The following is a 19726-nucleotide window of genomic DNA, read 5'->3' as shown; positions in this document are numbered from 1 at the left end:
TTTGCGGTCTGTTTGTTTGGCAACCGGAACAAGATTTCACTGAGGAGATAAACAGCAAAAATACCGGCAGACGGCAGATAAATGAAGAACACAAGAAATTGAAGGCCGGTGTTTATGTTGTTTGTATTGAGTCAGGAAACTCAACAAGCAGAGAGAAACTAGGGACTGGTGGTTGGTGGGAGGAGTGATGGCACAGGGTGGGGACCAGGGGAGGAGAGTTATATGATGATTAATGTAATGTTTCTCCGTAGTAGATTACGTTTACACCTGAGGGGAAAACTATTATATTTCATGTTCTGATAAGATGTGACTTTAATTATTTTTTAAAAAAACATTATTATCATTACTATTATTACTATTATTATTATTATTGTTATTGTTATTATTATTATTATTGTTATTATAATTATTATTATTATTATTATTATTATTATTATCATTATTATTATTATTATTATTATTATCATTATTATTATTATTGTTATTGTTATTGTTATTTGTTGCTCTTTTTCGCTTTTATTTATTTATTATTTTTTTTTTTTTTACATTTTCCATAACTTTTCAGAGGATAAAATCTTCCTTCTTCCAACGAGCCATCTCTAATGTCTCGATCCTCCTCCCTCCCCACCCTCTCTCTCTCTCTCTCTCTATCTATCTATCTATCTATCTATCTGTCTGTCCGTCTCTCTCTCTCTTCCCACAACCTAGTTATCTCTATCTCTCTCCATCTGTCTCTCTCCATCTATCTACCTATCTATCTCCCTCTCTGTTTATATATCATTTTCTTACCAACATCATTCCAGAATCTCAACCAACAATTTTCCAGATCTCTGCCAGCAATTTTCTTCCACTTCAGTAAAATGGTTGCTATCTTTCGTTTGTCCACTCAAAGGAAAAGATTATCTTCTTCTCAAACACATCTTCCTTCCTTCTCTCAATCTATCTGTCTGTCAGTCAGTCTGCATCTGTGTATGTCTGTTTTTCTGGCTGTATTTCTATCCTTCTATCCTCTCTCTCTCTCCCCCTCTCTGTATCTATGTCTATCTCTCTTTCTCTCTATCACCCTATATGTCTGTCTCTTTCTCTTCACACTATGTATCAACATCTATTTATAACTATCTACCTACCTATCTTTTTCTATCTATCTATCTAATCCATCTATCTATCTACCTATCTATATATCTACATACCTATCTATCTATACATCTATCTACCTATCCATATATCTACCTTCCTATCTATCTATATACCTAACTGCCTGCCTGCCTGGCTTTCACTCAATCAATCAACAGCTATCCAACATGTAGCTATCTATGTCTGTGTGTGCATGTGTGTGTATGCATGTGTGTATGTATGGATATATATACTCTTTTACTTGTTTCAGTCATTTGACTGTGGCCATGCTGGAGCACTGCCTTTAGTCGAGCAAATCAACCCCAGAACTTATTCTCTGTAATCCTAAAACTTATTCTTTTGCCCAACCACTAAGTTACAGGGATGTAAACACACCAGCATCGGTTGTCAAGTGATGCTGGGGGGACAAACACAGACACACAAACACGCACATACATATATATATATATATACATATATACGACGGGCTTCTTTCAGTTTCTGTCTACCAAATCCACTCACAAGGCTTTGGTCGGCCCGAGGCTATAGTAGAAGACACTTGCCCAAGGTGACACGCAGTGGGAGTGAACTCAGAACCATGTGGTTGGTAAGCAAGCTACATACCACACAGCCACTCCAATGCCTATGTATACATATTTATCTATTATCTGTCTACTATCCATCTGTCTATCTATTTATCCATCGATTATCTATCAGTCTGCTTTATCTGTTTATCTCTCTCTTTCTCCCTTTCTCTCTCTCCCCCTCTATCTATCTATCTATCTATCTATCTGTCTGTCTCTCACCCTTCAACATGTAAACTTTTACCACACCCTTAAAAACACTTCAAGTGCTTCTCTTACCTGATCCCTTCGATAGCTGTACATGTCCTTGATAACACCATCATCATCATCATCATCAACATCAACATCATTGCCATAAACAACCTCAACACCAAATTAAAGACAAGACACACCCAGCTATTTAACTCCGTGTGGTGAAGGTAGGGGGTAGAGCAATGGGGACGATAAGCAATAGATGTAATTTGCGTGGATGATAACGACGATAGGGATGTGATGATGGTGGGGAAGAGGGGGGAGGATGGCTGAAGCGATGATATTGAAGAGAAGAAGGGCTGGAGAAGGACGGGTGAGTGTGAAAGCAATGTTGGTGACAGCAAGTGTGATGGAGGTGATGACAATCATAATAACAATTCTTTCTACCATAGGCGCAGGAGTGGCTGTGTGGTAAGTAGCTTGCTAACCAACCACATGGTTCCGGGTTCAGTCCCACTGCGTGGCATCTTGGGCAAGTGTCTTCTGCTATAGCCCCGGGCCGACCAATGCCTTGTGAGTGGATTTGGTAGACGGAAACTGAAAGAAGCCTGTCGTATATATGTATATATATATATGTATGTGTGTGTGTGTGTTTGTGTGTCTGTGTTTGTCCCCCTAGCATTGCTTGACAACCGATGCTGGTGTGTTTACGTCCCCGTCACTTAGCGGTTTGGCAAAAGAGACCGATAGAATAAGTACTGGGCTTACAAAGAATAAGTCCCGGGGTCGATTTGCTCGACTAAAGGTGGTGCTCCAGCATGGCCGCAGTCAAATGACTGAAACAAGTAAAAGAGTAAAGAGTATAGGTGCAAGGCCTGAAATTTGAGAAAGGTGTTCAGTCAATTACACCCAGCCCCTGTGCATAACTGGTACTCATTTTAACGACTTCAAAAGGGATGAACAGGCAAAGTCAACCCCAGCGGAATTTGAACTCAGAACGTAAGGGCGGTCGAGAGACCACTAAGCATTTTGCCCAGCGTGCGAACGATTCTGCTGCTCTTTTACTCTGTCTTTTATTTGTTTCAGTCATTTGACTGTGGCCATGCTGGAGCACCGCCTTAAGTCGAGCAAATCGACCCCAGGACTTATTCTTTGTAAGCCTAGCACTTATTCTATGGGTCTCTTTTGCCGAACCGCTAAGGGGACATAAATACACCAGCATCAGTTGTCAAGCGATGTTGGGGGGACAAACACACACATGCATATATACAATGGGCTTCTTTCAGTTTCCGTCTACCAAATCCACTCACAAAGCTTTGGTTGGTCCAAGGCTATAGTAAGGACACTTGCCCAAGGTGCCACGCAGTGGGACTGAACTAGGAACCATGTGGTTGGTAGGCAAGCTACTTAACACACAGCCACTCCTGCTAGCTCAACAATAATGATAATTCATTCTAATTTTGGCAGAAACGCCTAAAATTTTGGCAAGAGTGTTTAATGGGTAGTTACTTGGTTTATCGACCCTGGAAAGATGAAATGCAAAGTCAACCTCTGCAGAATTTAAACTCAGACCATAGAGATGGATGAAACAGCACTAATATATCGACGGTGGTGATGGTGGTGGCGGGAGTGATGATGTTGGTGATTGTGACTATGACAATGATGATGGTGATGATAGTGGTGATGAAGCGATAATGGTGGTGATGATAGTGAAGGTGATGATGATGACAATGATGGTAATGGTGATGATATTGATGATGGTGATAATAGTGAAGGTGATGATGATGATGATGATGATGACGGTGGTAATGATGGTGATGGTGAGTGATGGTAATGATGATGTTGGTGATGATGACGTTAATGATGATGATGACAATACAATGATGATGGTGATGATAGTGAAGGTGATGATGATGATGGTGGTGGTGGTGGTGGTGGTGGTAATGATGATGTTGGTGATGATAATGATGATGACAATACAATGATGATGATGATGATGATAATGAAGGTGATGATGATGATGATGGTGGTGGTGGTAATGATGATGTTGGTGATGATAGTGATGATGACAATACAATGATGATGGTGGTGGTGGTGGTGGTAATGATGATGTTGGTGACAATGATGATGATGATGGTGACGATGATGATGATGGTGGTGATGTTCATAGTGATGGTAATAATGATGATGATGGTGATGTTGGTAATGATAACAATGATGATGATGATGATGTTGGCGACATACTTTCCAATTGAGTAAACTCACAACCAACTTATGGTGACACAAATCCCTTTGAAGATGTTAACGAGAAAGCAAGAGAGAGTGAAATAAAAGCCCTGCAGTGCACCGCTTACCCTGATGTGTGACCCCATAACATCTGGGTCACCAATTTCCAGTTTCCGTTTCATCTTCACACAGTTCAACCAAGACAGGAATCCATTCATGTCTTCCAGAAGATGTTGGACATCGTAGAAATACTGCGAGAAAAAAAGGAAAGAAAAAACGTGTTCAGATAGGTGTGTGTGTGTGTGTGTGTGTAAAGACACATACACAGTAAATTTGGCAAGCAGGTTCATACAGACATAAACACATACTAATATACTGACACATAGGCTTGCAAACACACACACTCGCGCATATATATATATGTGTGTGTGCGCGTGTATGTACACACATACCCATATATATATATAATATATATATATATATATATATATATATATATATATATATTATATATATATATATATATATATATACATATAAATATATATATATATATATATATATACATATAAATATATATATATATAATATATATATATATATAATATATATATATATATATATATACATATATATATATATATATACATATAAATATATATATATATATACATATAAATATATATATATATATATATACATATATATATATACATATATATACATAACATATATATACATAAACATATATATACATATATATACATACATACATACATATATACATACATATATACATACATACATATATATACATATATATATACATACATACATACATACATACATATACATACATATATATATAAACATATATATATATATCTATATATATAGACACACATATACATACATACATACACACACACATATACACACACACATATATATACATATATATATACACACACACACACATTTACACACATAAATATATATACATATATATATATATATACACACACACACAGACATATATATATACACACATATCTACATATATATATACACACACACACACATTTACACACATAAATATATATACATATATATATATATACACACACACACATATATACACACAGACATATATATATACACACATATATATATATACAAACACACACACACACACACAACATATAAGAGAGGGTACCCCAAAAAATGCTGGAATTTTGCAATGTTTTTTCATTCACTTAGTTCTACACATTTACACTTCTTTGGCTTTCAAAGTATTCTCCATTTGAAGCAATGCATTGGTCCAGATGCACTTTCCACTGTTCGAAGCAGTGCCGGAACTCTTGCAAAGAAATGCCTTTTTAATGCCTCTGTCATTTTATTCTTCACCTCTTTAACATCAGAAAATTCTGTAGCACCAGATGTCATCACCAGCGATGACCTTTGGAGAAAGTTCCAGATCGACTTCTGTTCTTTCAGTTCACAACACATATTCAGTCGTGACTACTTTCGATTTTCAATGAGCAAGCAAGGCACAAATATTGTTGCAACTCTTTCCATTCAAAATTCCTTATTCAAAATTCCTTGGCAGGAGCTGCAAGACACACCAATCAGATCAACAAGTTTGTCAATTGTTCGGCAACAGCCCTCCAAGATCACTTCATGAATTTTTGTGATGTTTTCACTCATTTGGTAGGCAGACGGTTGCCTGGAACAAGGTTGGTCTTCAAGCAACAAGAGACCATTCCGAAAGCCTGACAACTACTTATAAACTTGTATTTTGCTTATGGAAGCATCCTTGTGAGCAGTTTGAAGCATCATATCATCATCGTCGCCGTCGTTGTTTAACGTCCATTACCCATGCTGGCATGGGTTGGACAGTTTGACTGGGATCTGGCAAACCAGGTGGCCGCACCAGGCACCAGTCTGATCTGGCAGTGTTTCCGAGAGTGTAATGGGGGCTTTTTAATTGTCACTGGCACAGGAGCCAGTCAGGGCAAAGGGGCTTGCATTGACCACATGCGGATGATGCTTTTTATACGTGCCACTAGCACAGGAGCCAGTCAGGTGGCACAGGCATTGGCCACATTCAGATGGTGCTTTTTACATGCCACCAGCACAGGAGCCAGTCAGGGTGAGGGGGCTGGTATTGACCACATTCAGATGGTGCTTTTTATGTTCCACCAGCATGGGGAGCCAGTCAGGCAGCACTGACATCAGCCACAACTACAATTTACATTTGATTGTGGTTTGATTTGATTTTGATGTACTTGACTCATCAGGTCTCTTCAAGCACGGCATGTCGCCCAACGATCCAAGGTACTTTCTTAAGTGGGCTGGTTATGCGACACTGGTGTAGGTGACAGCTATGATCCTGCTTTACTTGCTTCTCAGTCGCAGCATATCTCCAGAGATCTCGGTCTTTCATCATTGCCTCTGTGAGACCCGACGTTCAAAGGTCCGGCTGCTGTTTTCTCCAGCAGAAAACACAATTTCATGGAAGCATGCTGTTCTTTCCGATTCAACCATTTCAAAAATTGATGAACAGGGGAGAAGCACTGCAAAACAAAAATGCACCATGTGACAGCACGACTTCACCCAATGCCACTGGTTGGCAGACTGATGCCAGAGGGTCGCAACAAGTGGCTTCTAGTGGCAGAAGCCTGAACTACAATGGGCTTGTCCCACAGGGAACTTTTCCAGTTACTTTTGGACATCCCCTTGTATATGTGTGTGTGTTGTGTGTGTATATGGCAGGCATTAAATGATAATGATGATGACACAAACACACACATATATATATACATACACACATATATACACACACACAAACATATATTTACAGTGTGTGTGTGTGTGTGCATACATTACACAAAGATATAAACATGTAAACTCATGCCTGATTAGAGAAAGACAACCTGACAATCTAAGAATCTAATAAGTTGATAATTTGACATTCTGGCAATCAAACAATTTTATCAAACTGGACATTTGACCCCCTCACCCCCCACCCCACCCCACCCCACCCCACCCCACCCCACCCCCACCCAAAAACAAAAGCACAAACAAAATACCAAATTGTCTTTGAAAAGTTCTGGTATTAAAACTGAAACTTACCTGGTGGTAGACAGCAGCATTCTTGATGTGAATTTGTAAGCAACATTCCACTTGCATGGCCCAGGACCAAGCATTGCGTACGGCGTACACACTGTCCTGTGGGAGAGATTCAAAGGTTTTTTTTTAGAGATGAGAAAGAAAAAAAAAACTGTTGCATAATTTTCTGGAGAAAAATATTTACGAAAGAAACGGTACAAAAGGTGGGAACCAAGAAACAAAATAAAATAACATAAATGCAAAAATAGAACATATAATATAAATAAATACACAGACGATATGTACAAATGTATGTATGGATGGATGGATGGGTGGATGGATCAATGAGTGTAGGGGTGGATGGATGGATGTATATGTGTATGTCTGTCTGTATGCATGTATGTATGGATGTATGTATGCATGGGCGGATGGGTGTATGTATAGATGGATGCATGGATGAATGGATGTATGTATGTATGTATGGATGGATGGATGTATATATATGTATGGGTGGGTGGATGTGTATATGTATGTATATATGTATGATTGAATGAATGTACATATGTATGTGTTGTAGTATGTATGTACATATGTATGTGTGAAGGCACATGGCTCGGTGGTTAGAGCATCTAACTTATGATCGTGAGGTTGTGAGTTCAAGTCCCGGACCAGGCTGTGTGCTGTGTTCTTGAGGAAGACACTTTATTTCATGGTGCTCCAGTTCACTCAGCTGTAGAAATGAGTTGCGACATCCCTGGTGCAAAGCTGTATTGGCCCCTTTGCCCATCCTTTGGATAACATCAGTGGCATGGAGAGGGGGTAGGCTGGTATGCATGGACGACTGCCGGCCTTCCATAAACAACCTTGCCTGGACTTGTAACTTTGTAGGTGCAATCCCATGCATGAATATTTATATAATTTATATCTCTCTTTACTCTTTTATTCTTTTACTTGTTTCAGTCATTTGACTGCGGCCATGCTGGAGCACCGCCTTTAGTCGAGGAAATCGATTCCGGGACTTATTCTTTGTAAGCCTAGTACTTATTCTATCGGTCTCTTTTGCCAAACTGCTAAGTGACGGGGACGTAAACACACCAGCATTGGTTGTCAAGCAATGCTAGGGGGACAAACACAGACACACAAACACACACATATACATATATATACATATATACGACAGGCTTCTTTCAGTTTCCGTCTACCAAATCCACTCACAAGGCATTGGTCGGCCCGGGGCTATAGCAGAAGACACTTGCCCAAGATGCCACGCAGTGGGACTGAACCCGGAACCATGTGGTTGGTTAGCCAGCTACTTACCACACAGTCACTCCTGCGCCTATATATATATATATTTATATTATTTTTCTATATATAAATATATATATATATATTTATATATAGATAATATAAATATTCATGTATGTGTGTGTGTGTGTATGTATATATATACACATACATGCACACACACACACACATGGTTACAGGATGTCATCAAACAGTAAACAACAAGAGAAACAAATGAAAAACAGGACAAGTGGCATAAGGAATGACCCTTCGTCAGTTGCCAGCCATCTATCTACTCCTCATTTTGAGCATTGAACAACAATATGAGTCTTTGAAGACAGTTGCTCCCATATGTGCCAAAATAAAATTTGGGATTTATGGAGGGTCAATTGCCTACCATGAAATATAAAAAGAACTTTTTTCAATTTATCATACCTCAATACAAAAAAATCCACAACCTTCCATCTCAAATAATCCACTATTGTCCCTGAAAGTTGTTTTTTATATTTACTACAGATTGCTTGAAGCTAACTTACTTCCTACACCTTGATCCATGGATCTTCTATTTATTTAGATTATATATGCTGTGCAGGTGGCACGCCTGTGCAGGCGGCACGTAAAAAGCACCCACTACACTCATGGAGTGGTTGGCGTTAGGAAGGGCATCCAGCTGTAGAAACATTGCCAGATAAGACTGGAGCCTGGTGCAGCCTTCTGGCTTCCCAGATCCCCGGTCGAACCGTCCAACCCATGCTAGCATGGAGAGCGGACGTTAAACGATGATGATGATGATGATATATAGACACAAATATACACACAAACACAGTTTCTGCTTACCAAATCCACTTATAAAGCTTTTGTTGGCCTGGAACAAGTGTAGGAGACCACTTGTCCAAGGTACCATGCTGTGGGATTGAACCCAAGACCATATGGTTTTAAAGCTTGCATCTAAATGGTTAAATTAGAGTGAAATTTTTAAAATAGAGTGGAATGATATAAGCCAGAGATTTGAGAAGCAAGAGATCAGAAATGGCTAAAAAAATAGAGCGGAATTTCTGAGTCAAAGAGTTGAGAAATTCTTACAACACATTGAGACAGCAGATTCAAAGACTTAAGAAATGAAATTTAAGAAATGGTTAAAATAGAGTGTGGAACTGTGGGGTAAATGAAAGCAGGGTGTTTAAATGATTATCAGAGATAATAGAGAGATAAAGGGATTTATCACAGAAATTCAAGATGAGGAAAGACTTTTATTTGTATATCAGGGATAGATTACAGTCAAAGAAGTTTATCGTTGAAATTCAAGATGAAGACAGAGATGTTTTGATAGCAGGAATGAGATTTTGGTAGGAAACATCACTCTCCACACTAGCAAAGAAATAAACTCCAAAGTTTTTCAATGTTACTACAGCATGAAACGGGGTGTATCTAGGTGCAAAACTATGTGGATAGTCATGAAACGGCTTGTGTGTATAGCAACAAAATGTGAGTATGTGTGTGTGTGTGTGTGTATAGAAACAAAACTGTGTATATAACTGCAAAACAGCATATATATAGCTAACAAAATGATTGCATATTGTGTATGTGTATAGGAATGGCTGTGTGGTAAGAATTTTGCTTCCCAATATGGCTCTGGGTTCAATCCTATTGCATGGCACCATGGACAGGTGTCTTCTATTACAGCTCCAGGTTGACCAAAGCCTTGTGAATGGATCTGGTGGTGGAAAACAGAAAGAAGTCTATCATATATATATATATATATATATATGTATGTATGCAAGAGGGTGCTGACAAGTTCCTAGCTTTAAGGGTGTCATGAAAGGCCTGGTTGGAGGTGCAACCATCCGAGCCCTTTTACAGGGCTAAGAAAAACTTAAGGAGCACTGCAATAAGTGTCTGAATCTGAGAGGGGAATACGTTGAATAAAATCATAATTAACTGATTCCCCTGATTTCACCCAAAACCAAGAATTTTTCAGCACACCCCATATACACACACACACATGTGTGTGTGTGTGTACATCTGTGTGTGTGTGTGTGTGTATGCCAGAAGGTCTGCAAATCTAATGGAGGCCACAAAAGCTATTTTTAAGATCCACAAAGATCAGAACTTATCTGCAGCTCTTGGTGGTCCATTTTGGGATATGCAATCTATGTGGGTGTCTTTTCAAAACATTGTCTGGTTTAAAAAGCCACATCAGACGCCATGATGGTTTTAAGGTGTAGGTACAGGAGGTGGTCAAACTCTGCTTAAGGAGTAGCCAACCACCATGTATGCATGTGTGTGTGAGTAATGCATATATATCTGTGTGTGTCTTTGTGTCTGTGTTTGTCTGAAATGACCACTTGACAACTGGTATTGATGTGTTTACATCCCTGTGACTTGACAGTTCAGCAAAAATGATCGACAAAATAAGTACCCAGCTTTAAAAAAAAAACAAAGAAGTAATAGGGTCAATTCATTTGACTAAAATTCTTCAAGGTATTGCTCCAGCATGGCTGCAGTCTAATGACTAAAACAATAAAAGATAAGAGGTGTGTGTGTGTGTGTGTGTGTGTGTGTATGCCAGAAGGTCTGCAAATCTAATGGAGGCCACAAAAGCTATTTTTAAGATCCACAAAGATCAGAACTTATCTGCAGCTCTTGGTGGTCCATTTTGGGATATGCAATCTATGTGGGTGTCTTTTCAAAACATTGTCTGGTTTAAAAAGCCACATCAGACGCCATGATGGTTTTAAGGTGTAGGTACAGGAGGTGGTCAAACTCTGCTTAAGGAGTAGCCAACCACCATGTATGCATGTGTGTGTGAGTAATGCATATATATCTGTGTGTGTCTTTGTGTCTGTGTTTGTCCGAAATGACCACTTGACAACTGGTATTGATGTGTTTACATCCCTGTGACTTGACAGTTCAGCAAAAATGATCGACAAAATAAGTACCCGGCTTTAAAAAAAAAACAAAGAAGTAATAGGGTCAATTCATTTGACTAAAATTCTTCAAGGTATTGCTCCAGCATGGCTGCAGTCTAATGACTAAAACAAATAAAAGATAAGAGGTGTGTGTGTGTGTGTGTGTGTGCACGTATGTATCTGTAAGTGCGTGTTTGTGGTTCTTTGTCCCAACATTGCATGATGGTCATAAAATGGTTGCCACTGTCATACAAGCAGTGTCATACATCTCAGATATTCTGTGACTACATGTCCAGCCATGGGGAAAATATTACTTTGTTTGGAAACAGGTGAAGGTTGGTGACAGGAAGGGCACCATCATCGTCGTCATCATTTAATGTCTGTTTTCCATGCAGGCACAGGTTGGAAAGTCTGACAGGAGCTAGCAAGCTAAAAGCCTACACCAGGCCTCACTGTCTGTTTTGGTCAACAACAGGATGCCCTTCCTTTTTTTTTTTTTACTACCCAAAAGGAGCTAAACACAGAGGGGACAAACAAGGACAGACAAAGGGATTAAATCGTTTACATCAACCCAAGTGCGTAAATGGTACTTAATTTATCGACCCCGAAAGGATGAAAGGCAAAGTTGACCTCGGCGGAATTTGAAGTTGGAACATAACGACAGACGAAATACAGTTAAGCATTTCGCCCGGCGTGCTAACATTTCTGCCAACTCGCCGCCCCTTCCTAATGCCAACCACTTTAGAGAGTCAGGTGGGTACTTTTTATGTAGCACCATCACTGATGAGGTCTAGCACAGACATGACAAAGTAGCCCAAAATCTCCGCTGGCTACTATGCTGGAAGTATGGACATGAGGTTGCCAACATACACCAGAAAAGGTAATGGACGAAAAGGGAAATGCAAAAATCCTCTGGGACTTTGGTTTCCAGACAGACTAGATGTTAGATTATTGAAGCTGGATATAGTAACCTTTAGGGGGGGACAAACAAGAGTGCCTGATAATTGACATGGCAGTGCCAGGAGATCAACATATTATCATGAAAGAAAGAGAAAAGATTGATAAATATTGAGACCTGAGAACTGAGATTGACAAGATGTGGCAGCTACGAGAGTCAAACATAAAGGTTATCCCTGTTGTCAGCAGAGTAGTGAGTTCAATACCACCCAACCTGAAGAAACATCTGGAAACTTTAGAGATACCCTACAATCTAGATGTATTGCAAAAGTCGGCATTACTTGGAACTGCATGCATTTTGCGTAAAGTACTGTCTGTTTGAGGTTCATGTTGTGACTTCACAGACAGCACAAAGCCCCGGTAGACACAATAACTTCAATCAACATCATGATATTGGATACTGTGCGATGTCTTAAATAATAATGATCTATGCTTTTAATTTGTGATTATATATGCACGTTTGTGTGGCCATATATACACAGTGATTAGTTTGTCCAGAAGATAACATCTCTTATGAGTATACTGTGATATTTATTGATGTATTATTTTTTTAATGCAGTAAGAAAATAAAGGATGTTGACTCTGGACAAACACTGCAGTAACTGGCTTGTCAGCAGTGTGCCATGATAGATCGTTAGCTCCTACACGCATTTTTTTCTCTCCTTGTTTTTTTTTTTCTGTGTCCCTTTCTGTAGAAGAGCGTAGGCTCGAAACGTAAAAGACTTTTTCTATTCCTGAGCGTTATACTAATACATCTGTTTGTTTGTACACCACCTGTCTTCGTCTTTTGTTTTTTTTCGTAAACTTTGCCTTTATATATATATATATATATATTATATATATATATATATATATATATATAATATATATATTATATATATATATATACATACATTAAGTATGATACGTAGATGGCTGTTTTGGTGTATAACAACAAGAGCAGTCACGGAAGGAAGGCAAAATAGAAGGCAGATTACTTTAGAATTTACCCCTGAATAGCTCCAACACCACCACCACCATTACCCCTGCAACCGCTGCTGCCGCCGCCACCAATAAATCAGCAGCATAACCGCCACCATCATTATCATCATCATCATCATCATCATCACCATCATAAACACACACACACACATTATATTCCATATCTCTATGTTAATAAAGCAGAGTCATTATCACATCTCCGATTACACCCACCACTAGTTTATGGCCATTTTTCTTCCTCTGCCTTTTTACGGCATTTTTATATTTTCTTTCAGTTTTAGTTCTCCTCTCTCAGCTTCTCTCACATTACATGACCATACAGTACACAACACACACACACACACACACACAACCCTCCTTACACACACACATACATACGCTCTCTTTTACACAGACACAAAACCTTCCTTACACACACGCACAAAAAAACCTCCCTCAGACACACAATCCTTCTTATACACACGCACACAACCTCCCTCACACATGAACACACAACCTGCCTCAGACACACACACACGACTCCTTGACATACACAATCTCCCCCAGACACACACACGACTCCTCGACACACACACAATCTCCCTTAGACACACACACACACACACTCTCTCTCTCTCTCTCTCTCTCTCTCTCTCTCCTCTTATATATATACACACACACAATCTCCTTCATACGCAACCTTCACATTCCTCACAAACACACACAAAATCTTTAGATATACACATATTCACATATACACAACCAAACTCCCTTTGATAAGAGGCAATCAATCGTTTCGTTTCGTTCTTATTAATAATGAAAGACAGATCAGTTAATTCACTAAAGACTAGTCCCCCCCACACACAACACCACCGCCTCCATCCATTCACATTAATATAGACAAAACTCATATTAAAATAATAAAACAAGGTGTACAGCAGTTTCTCCTAATAGCATCGTGTTTTATGGGGTTTCCTCTCTCCCGCTTTGCCCGCCCCCCCTCTCTCTCCCTCTCTCTCCTCTCTCTCTCTCTCTCTCTCTCTCAGGATTTCCCTCTTATCAGCTACAAGTATGTAAATACCATTTCAACAACCTCTTCTGTAGCTACCTGGCTGACATACAGCTTCACTATATTCCAATATCTTAAGTTGGTGTTAATATATTTTGTACAAACTGTATTGAATGACTGAAGAGAAATATATGTACAAGTGGGAAAGTAGTTAAAGAGAGAGAGAGGGGGGATGGAGAGGGAGAAAGGGAGAGAGACAGAGAGGCTGGTGTGTGTATAGGAGGTAGATAGATGGATAGGGGGAAAGAAAAAGAGAGGGGACAGACATACAGACTCACAGACAGGTCGGTGCGTGGATGGATGGATAGATGGACGGACGGATGGATGGATAGATGGATGGATAGATGGATTGGTGGGTGGATGGGTGGGTGGGTATTGGTGGGTAGGTAGGTTGGTAGGTAGGTAGGTAGGTAGGTAGGTAAATAGATAGATAGATAGATAGATAGATAGATAGATAGATAGATGATAGATAGATAGATAGATAGATAAATAGATAGATAGATAGATAGATAGATAGATAAATAGGTAGGTAGGTAGGTAGGTAGGTAGGTAGGTAGGTAGGTAGGTAGGTAGTAAATAGATAGATAGATAGATAGATAGATAGATAGATAGATAGATAGATAGATAGATAGATAGATAGATAGATAGATAATTCGACAAGCATTTAGGCAGATAGAAAGAATGAGAAACAGCTATCTTGCTAGAAAGCTAGAAGCTATAAAACTACTAGGTAGGTAGGTAGGTAGGTAGGTAGACAGATAGAAAGGCAGAAAAATTCATTAAAACTAAATTATGTTAATGGGGGGAAACTACATACAAATTGGTGTATTAATTAGCTAACTAGAAATGTGTGTGTCCTAGTGGTTAGGGGGTTGCACTCCCGATCGCGAGATCACGATTTCAATTTCTAGTCCAGGCAGTGCGTTGCGTTCTGGAGCAAAACACTTCATTTCACGTTGCTCTGCGACCACTTCGACACATGACACGTGGTACACCGTTCACTTGTTCAGACAACGTCGATTTGTTAGAGAGAGACAGAGAAAGAGATAATTCGCGTCTCGAACATTCGATCCCTACAAAACAAATCATTTGTGCAGATTCAGTGAATTTATCAAGGATGCACACCAACAGTGGCTGTAAGCTTTCCTATTTTATTGTGATTAATACAGAAATATTTCGTTTTTGGATTTGGTTTGCAAGATTCTTTATATGAGTTCGTGTGTTGAAGCATATTCTGTTGTGTCTTGGCAGAGTCATTTTCTTTTTGTGCCTTATAATTTAACACACTCACCGGTAAGAAATAAGTGGAAATTTTACCGGTGAGTGGGTTAAATTATAAGGCACAAAAAGAAAATGACTCAGATCTTTTCGGTTTGAACGGCAGTTTTTTCTAGCGGTGTCATATGAAATTGTCACTCATAATTATGACCCTAGTATCGATCTGTTGCAGTTCAATCTGTTTTAGGGTTAGGGTTAGGGGTGGGGGGAAGGGTATCTTTTTTTCTTCACAAATGTAAATAAACCCAATCTGTTTCTTAAACGAGAGACATATTCATACGGCACAGAATGTTTTCACCCCAATAGACGTCATTGATTGGTTGAAATTGCAGAAATTGAAGGAAAAAAACAACATATATCTTACAAACAATAGAATTTTCTCAATAAAGCCAAGAGAAAAAGATGTTTTATAAACACATTCTACCAGTATACGAAGTTTTAAATTTTTTAGTTACGTGGAAAATATTTTAAGAAACTGCCGTTCAAACTGAAAAGATCCAATGACTCTCCCCAGACACAACAGAATAGAGAAATATCTTTCGACCTACCTTGTGAAGTCGAGAGGCCACTTCTATGTCTTCACCTCGGTAAACACTTTCAAAAACCTTTGGGCGTTTAATTAAGTAACATGCTCTGGACGACATTTCAGTTTCAAACGTCTGCAATTAGAGAGAAAAACAACAAACTAATTAAATAACACTGATTGGAGTGTCACAGCAAAAAGAAAAAAGCAAAAAAAAAACATAAAAATATCTTGAAATACTAAAGAGTAAATTTATTCAATAAAATCACCATTGGTTTCAACCACAGTCTCCAGATGACTTCAGAATCTCCTACAACTCTTCTGGATGGTCTCCTTGTTTAAGTTGGTAAATGCTGCCATAATCTTTGCCTTCAGATCATCTTTGATGTTGGAAGGAGTTTTGTTAGTCTCTCACTCAGCTGCACCCAGGGGGTTGCAGCCTGGGGAGTTAGGTGGTCAGATATTAGGGGGTGATGTGGTCACAGAAATTGACTGACAGACATGAATGGGTTCTCTTGCTTGTGTGTGGTATGGTACAGAGTCCTGTTGCCAAACATAGGGTCTTCTTGCAACCACTCCCTTAACCCAGGGCAGCACTATCACATCCAGACACTTGATGTAGGACTCCATGTTGAGTGTGAGGCCATGTGGGAAAATGAATGGAGGCATAACGTCACTATCACTAGTGTTCACTCCAAACACCATGATGTCGACAGGGTGTTTGATTTTTATCACTCTCGGTACATGTCCTCAGATTGACGCCCAAACATTCCGAAATGTTCGTATTGGAGTTTCTAGTGTGAATGCCAAGCAGTACAGCATGTCGTTTCCAAATTTCTGGCAGAGTGAATTGCATCAGGGTGCTGCTTTTCTCACAGATGGTGCCCAACTGACCCTACCTTACTGTGTAGTTGACAAAATCAAAAACAAACAATGCACATGCATGTAATTAAAAATATAAAATGGCAACAATTTACCCATTGCATGCTGTACATACATATATGTATATACATATATACATATGTGTGTTTTTGAATGTGTGTGTGTATACATACATATGTCTGTCTGTATACATACATATATAATATATATATATATATATGTATACACGCACACACATACATAGTTCAAATTTATAGAAAAATAAAGACGAAGGCAGGTGTAGGAACAACAAGCAAATGTATTAGTTTGACGCTTGGGAAAAATGGAGAAGTGTTTTACGTTTTGAGCCTACGTTCTTCAACATATTATATATATTATATATATATATATATATATACATATCATATATATACTTATGTATGTGTATATTTACGCATGTGTGTGCATATGATGATGATAATATATACCACTTAGTGGTCATCCCTCTTAATGTGTATGTATGTATGTTTATATGTTTATATATATATATATATATATATATATATATATATATATATATATATATATATAATAATAAATAGTAGGGAATAAATCCAAACTTACAGGGAAAAATCAGATTTAGGATTGAATCCAATTTTATAGTAAAATATTATATTATATTAAATTAGAGACAAAACCACTATTATGCAAATCAAACAAAGAAAGACTTAATCCAATACATAAATTAATTTACATTATTTAGAAATTTAACAATTATTAATAATATAATATAATATAATATAATATAATTCTAAATAATATAAATTAATTTATGTATTGGGTTAAGTCTTTCTTTGTTTGATTTGCATAATAGTGGTTTTGTCTCTAATTTAATATAATATATATATATATATATATATATATATATATATATGCATATATTAATGAGTCTCTGAATAATTAGATCCTTCTATTAAAATCTCCTGAGGTTGCAAGCTAATTACATTTATTCAAAAAGACCAAAATAAATAATATAAAAATATAAAATAAAGTGGAAAAAAACTTAATATGTATTCAATTGAGACACCGTTAAAAGTTTTATACGGGCACTTAATTAATTAATAAACTAATTAACTAACTAAAAGAAATGACGCCACTCTAGCTCCGTTACTAATTATGCACAAAATCCTACATGCAACAAAAAGTAAAAAGCAAACATCAATATATAAAAATATATAAAATATCTGGTCCCTTGGTTTTAACATAAAACCCCATATTGGTAAGTTATTCCGCTATTTAAGAATGTATGTGTATGTATGATGGCATGAAGAGAATAATTGGCAGACTTGTTTAACATTTGGGTTTCATGCTTCAAGAACAATAAGTTTTCTAAAGTGCAAAGAACTAGAAAATGGTATTTGATTGCTTACAACTTGGTGCTTTCACTAAGAGTTTCCATCTAATGCTTTATTATACTACAAATATATTACGGCATATTATATCATCATCATCATTGTCGTCATCATTGTATAATATCCATTGCCCACTCTGACATGGTTGGACAGTTTGACCAGGGCTGATAAGCTGAGGGGCTGCACCAGACTCCAGTCAGATTTGACATGGCCTCTACAGCTGGATGCCCTTCCTAACACCAACCACTTTCTCTCTCTCTCTCTACATATATATATATATATATATATATATATATGTATACAGAGAGAGAGAGAAAGGAGAGAGATGTATATGAATATATATAAATATGGCATGGCTGTGTGGTAAAAATCTTGCTTCCCAAGATTGATGATGATGATGAGGAGGAAGGGGGAATCTCACACACACATGACAGAAGTAAGCAGACACACCGTAAAACATCGTTTCGTGTTAATTCTAATTTGTAAAGGTTTGTATTTTTTATCAATTGACATTTTTGTTTGAGGTTGTACATGTGACTTCAATCATGCCACGTACAATAGAAGCCTTGGAAATGTCCGAATTTCAAAGAGGCCGTATTGTGGGACATTCTGAAGGTGGATATAGTCAGTGTAAAGTCACAGAAAACCTTGGGATCCCACTTTCTACAGTTAATAGTGATTGTGTAATTCACCAGAAAGGGGAAGGCGGCCACATCTCACCCATGTTGACCTGGGACCTCTGACAGGACCCTTCTCTTTGCTAAGAGAAGTGTGGAGGATAATCCTGGTTGCATGGCCTCTGACATAGCAGAACAAATTGGTATCAGTCCCAGAACAGCTGTCAGGTACCTCCACAAACTTTGTTACTATGGAAGAACAGCAAGAAGGAAGCCACTTCTTTGACCAGCCAATTTCAAGCGGAGAAAAGAATGGGCCAGTGAGATGGTGGAGAGGTCACTAGCATTTTGGGACACTGCCATATTCTCCTGTGAGTCCAAATTTGCTATATTTTCTGACAGTGGTCAAGTGTGGGTCTGGAGACTCTGTGATCAGGAATTTGATGTGAAGAGATTGCAGCCAACAATGAAACATGGCAGCTATTCTGTGATGGTCTGGAGAGCAATTTGGAGCAATGGTTGATCAGAGCTGGTGGAGTGTGAAGGAAACAAATTCAGATAAATATATGTCCATATTGCAGAAAGGACTCCTTCCAATCTTCTCAAGTGGCGAAATGATGACAGAAGACT

At 38.2% G+C, this 19726-nt stretch overlaps 1 protein-coding gene across 6 annotated transcripts in view; it reads right to left on the bottom strand.

The window, feature by feature from the left end:
- The window catches only part of LOC115223170 (microtubule-actin cross-linking factor 1), a 342500-nt gene that overhangs the window by 193644 nt on the left and 129130 nt on the right, over positions 1-19726 (bottom strand). For all 6 annotated transcript variants that reach the window (XM_036512282.1, XM_036512283.1, XM_036512278.1 and 3 more), the window contains exons 5-7: positions 16232-16342; positions 7251-7346; positions 4244-4366 (exon numbers count right to left, since the gene is read on the bottom strand). In XM_036512282.1, coding sequence (XP_036368175.1) covers positions 4244-4366; positions 7251-7346; positions 16232-16342 — 330 coding nt within the window. The remainder of the gene's footprint in view (positions 1-4243; positions 4367-7250; positions 7347-16231; positions 16343-19726) is intronic.

Source organism: Octopus sinensis, linkage group LG22 (assembly GCF_006345805.1).
Source record: "Octopus sinensis linkage group LG22, ASM634580v1, whole genome shotgun sequence".
NCBI lineage: Eukaryota > Metazoa > Mollusca > Cephalopoda > Octopoda > Octopodidae > Octopus > Octopus sinensis.
The sequence above is the reverse complement of the archived record's forward strand: the minus strand, read 5'-3'. Positions and strand labels throughout refer to the sequence as shown.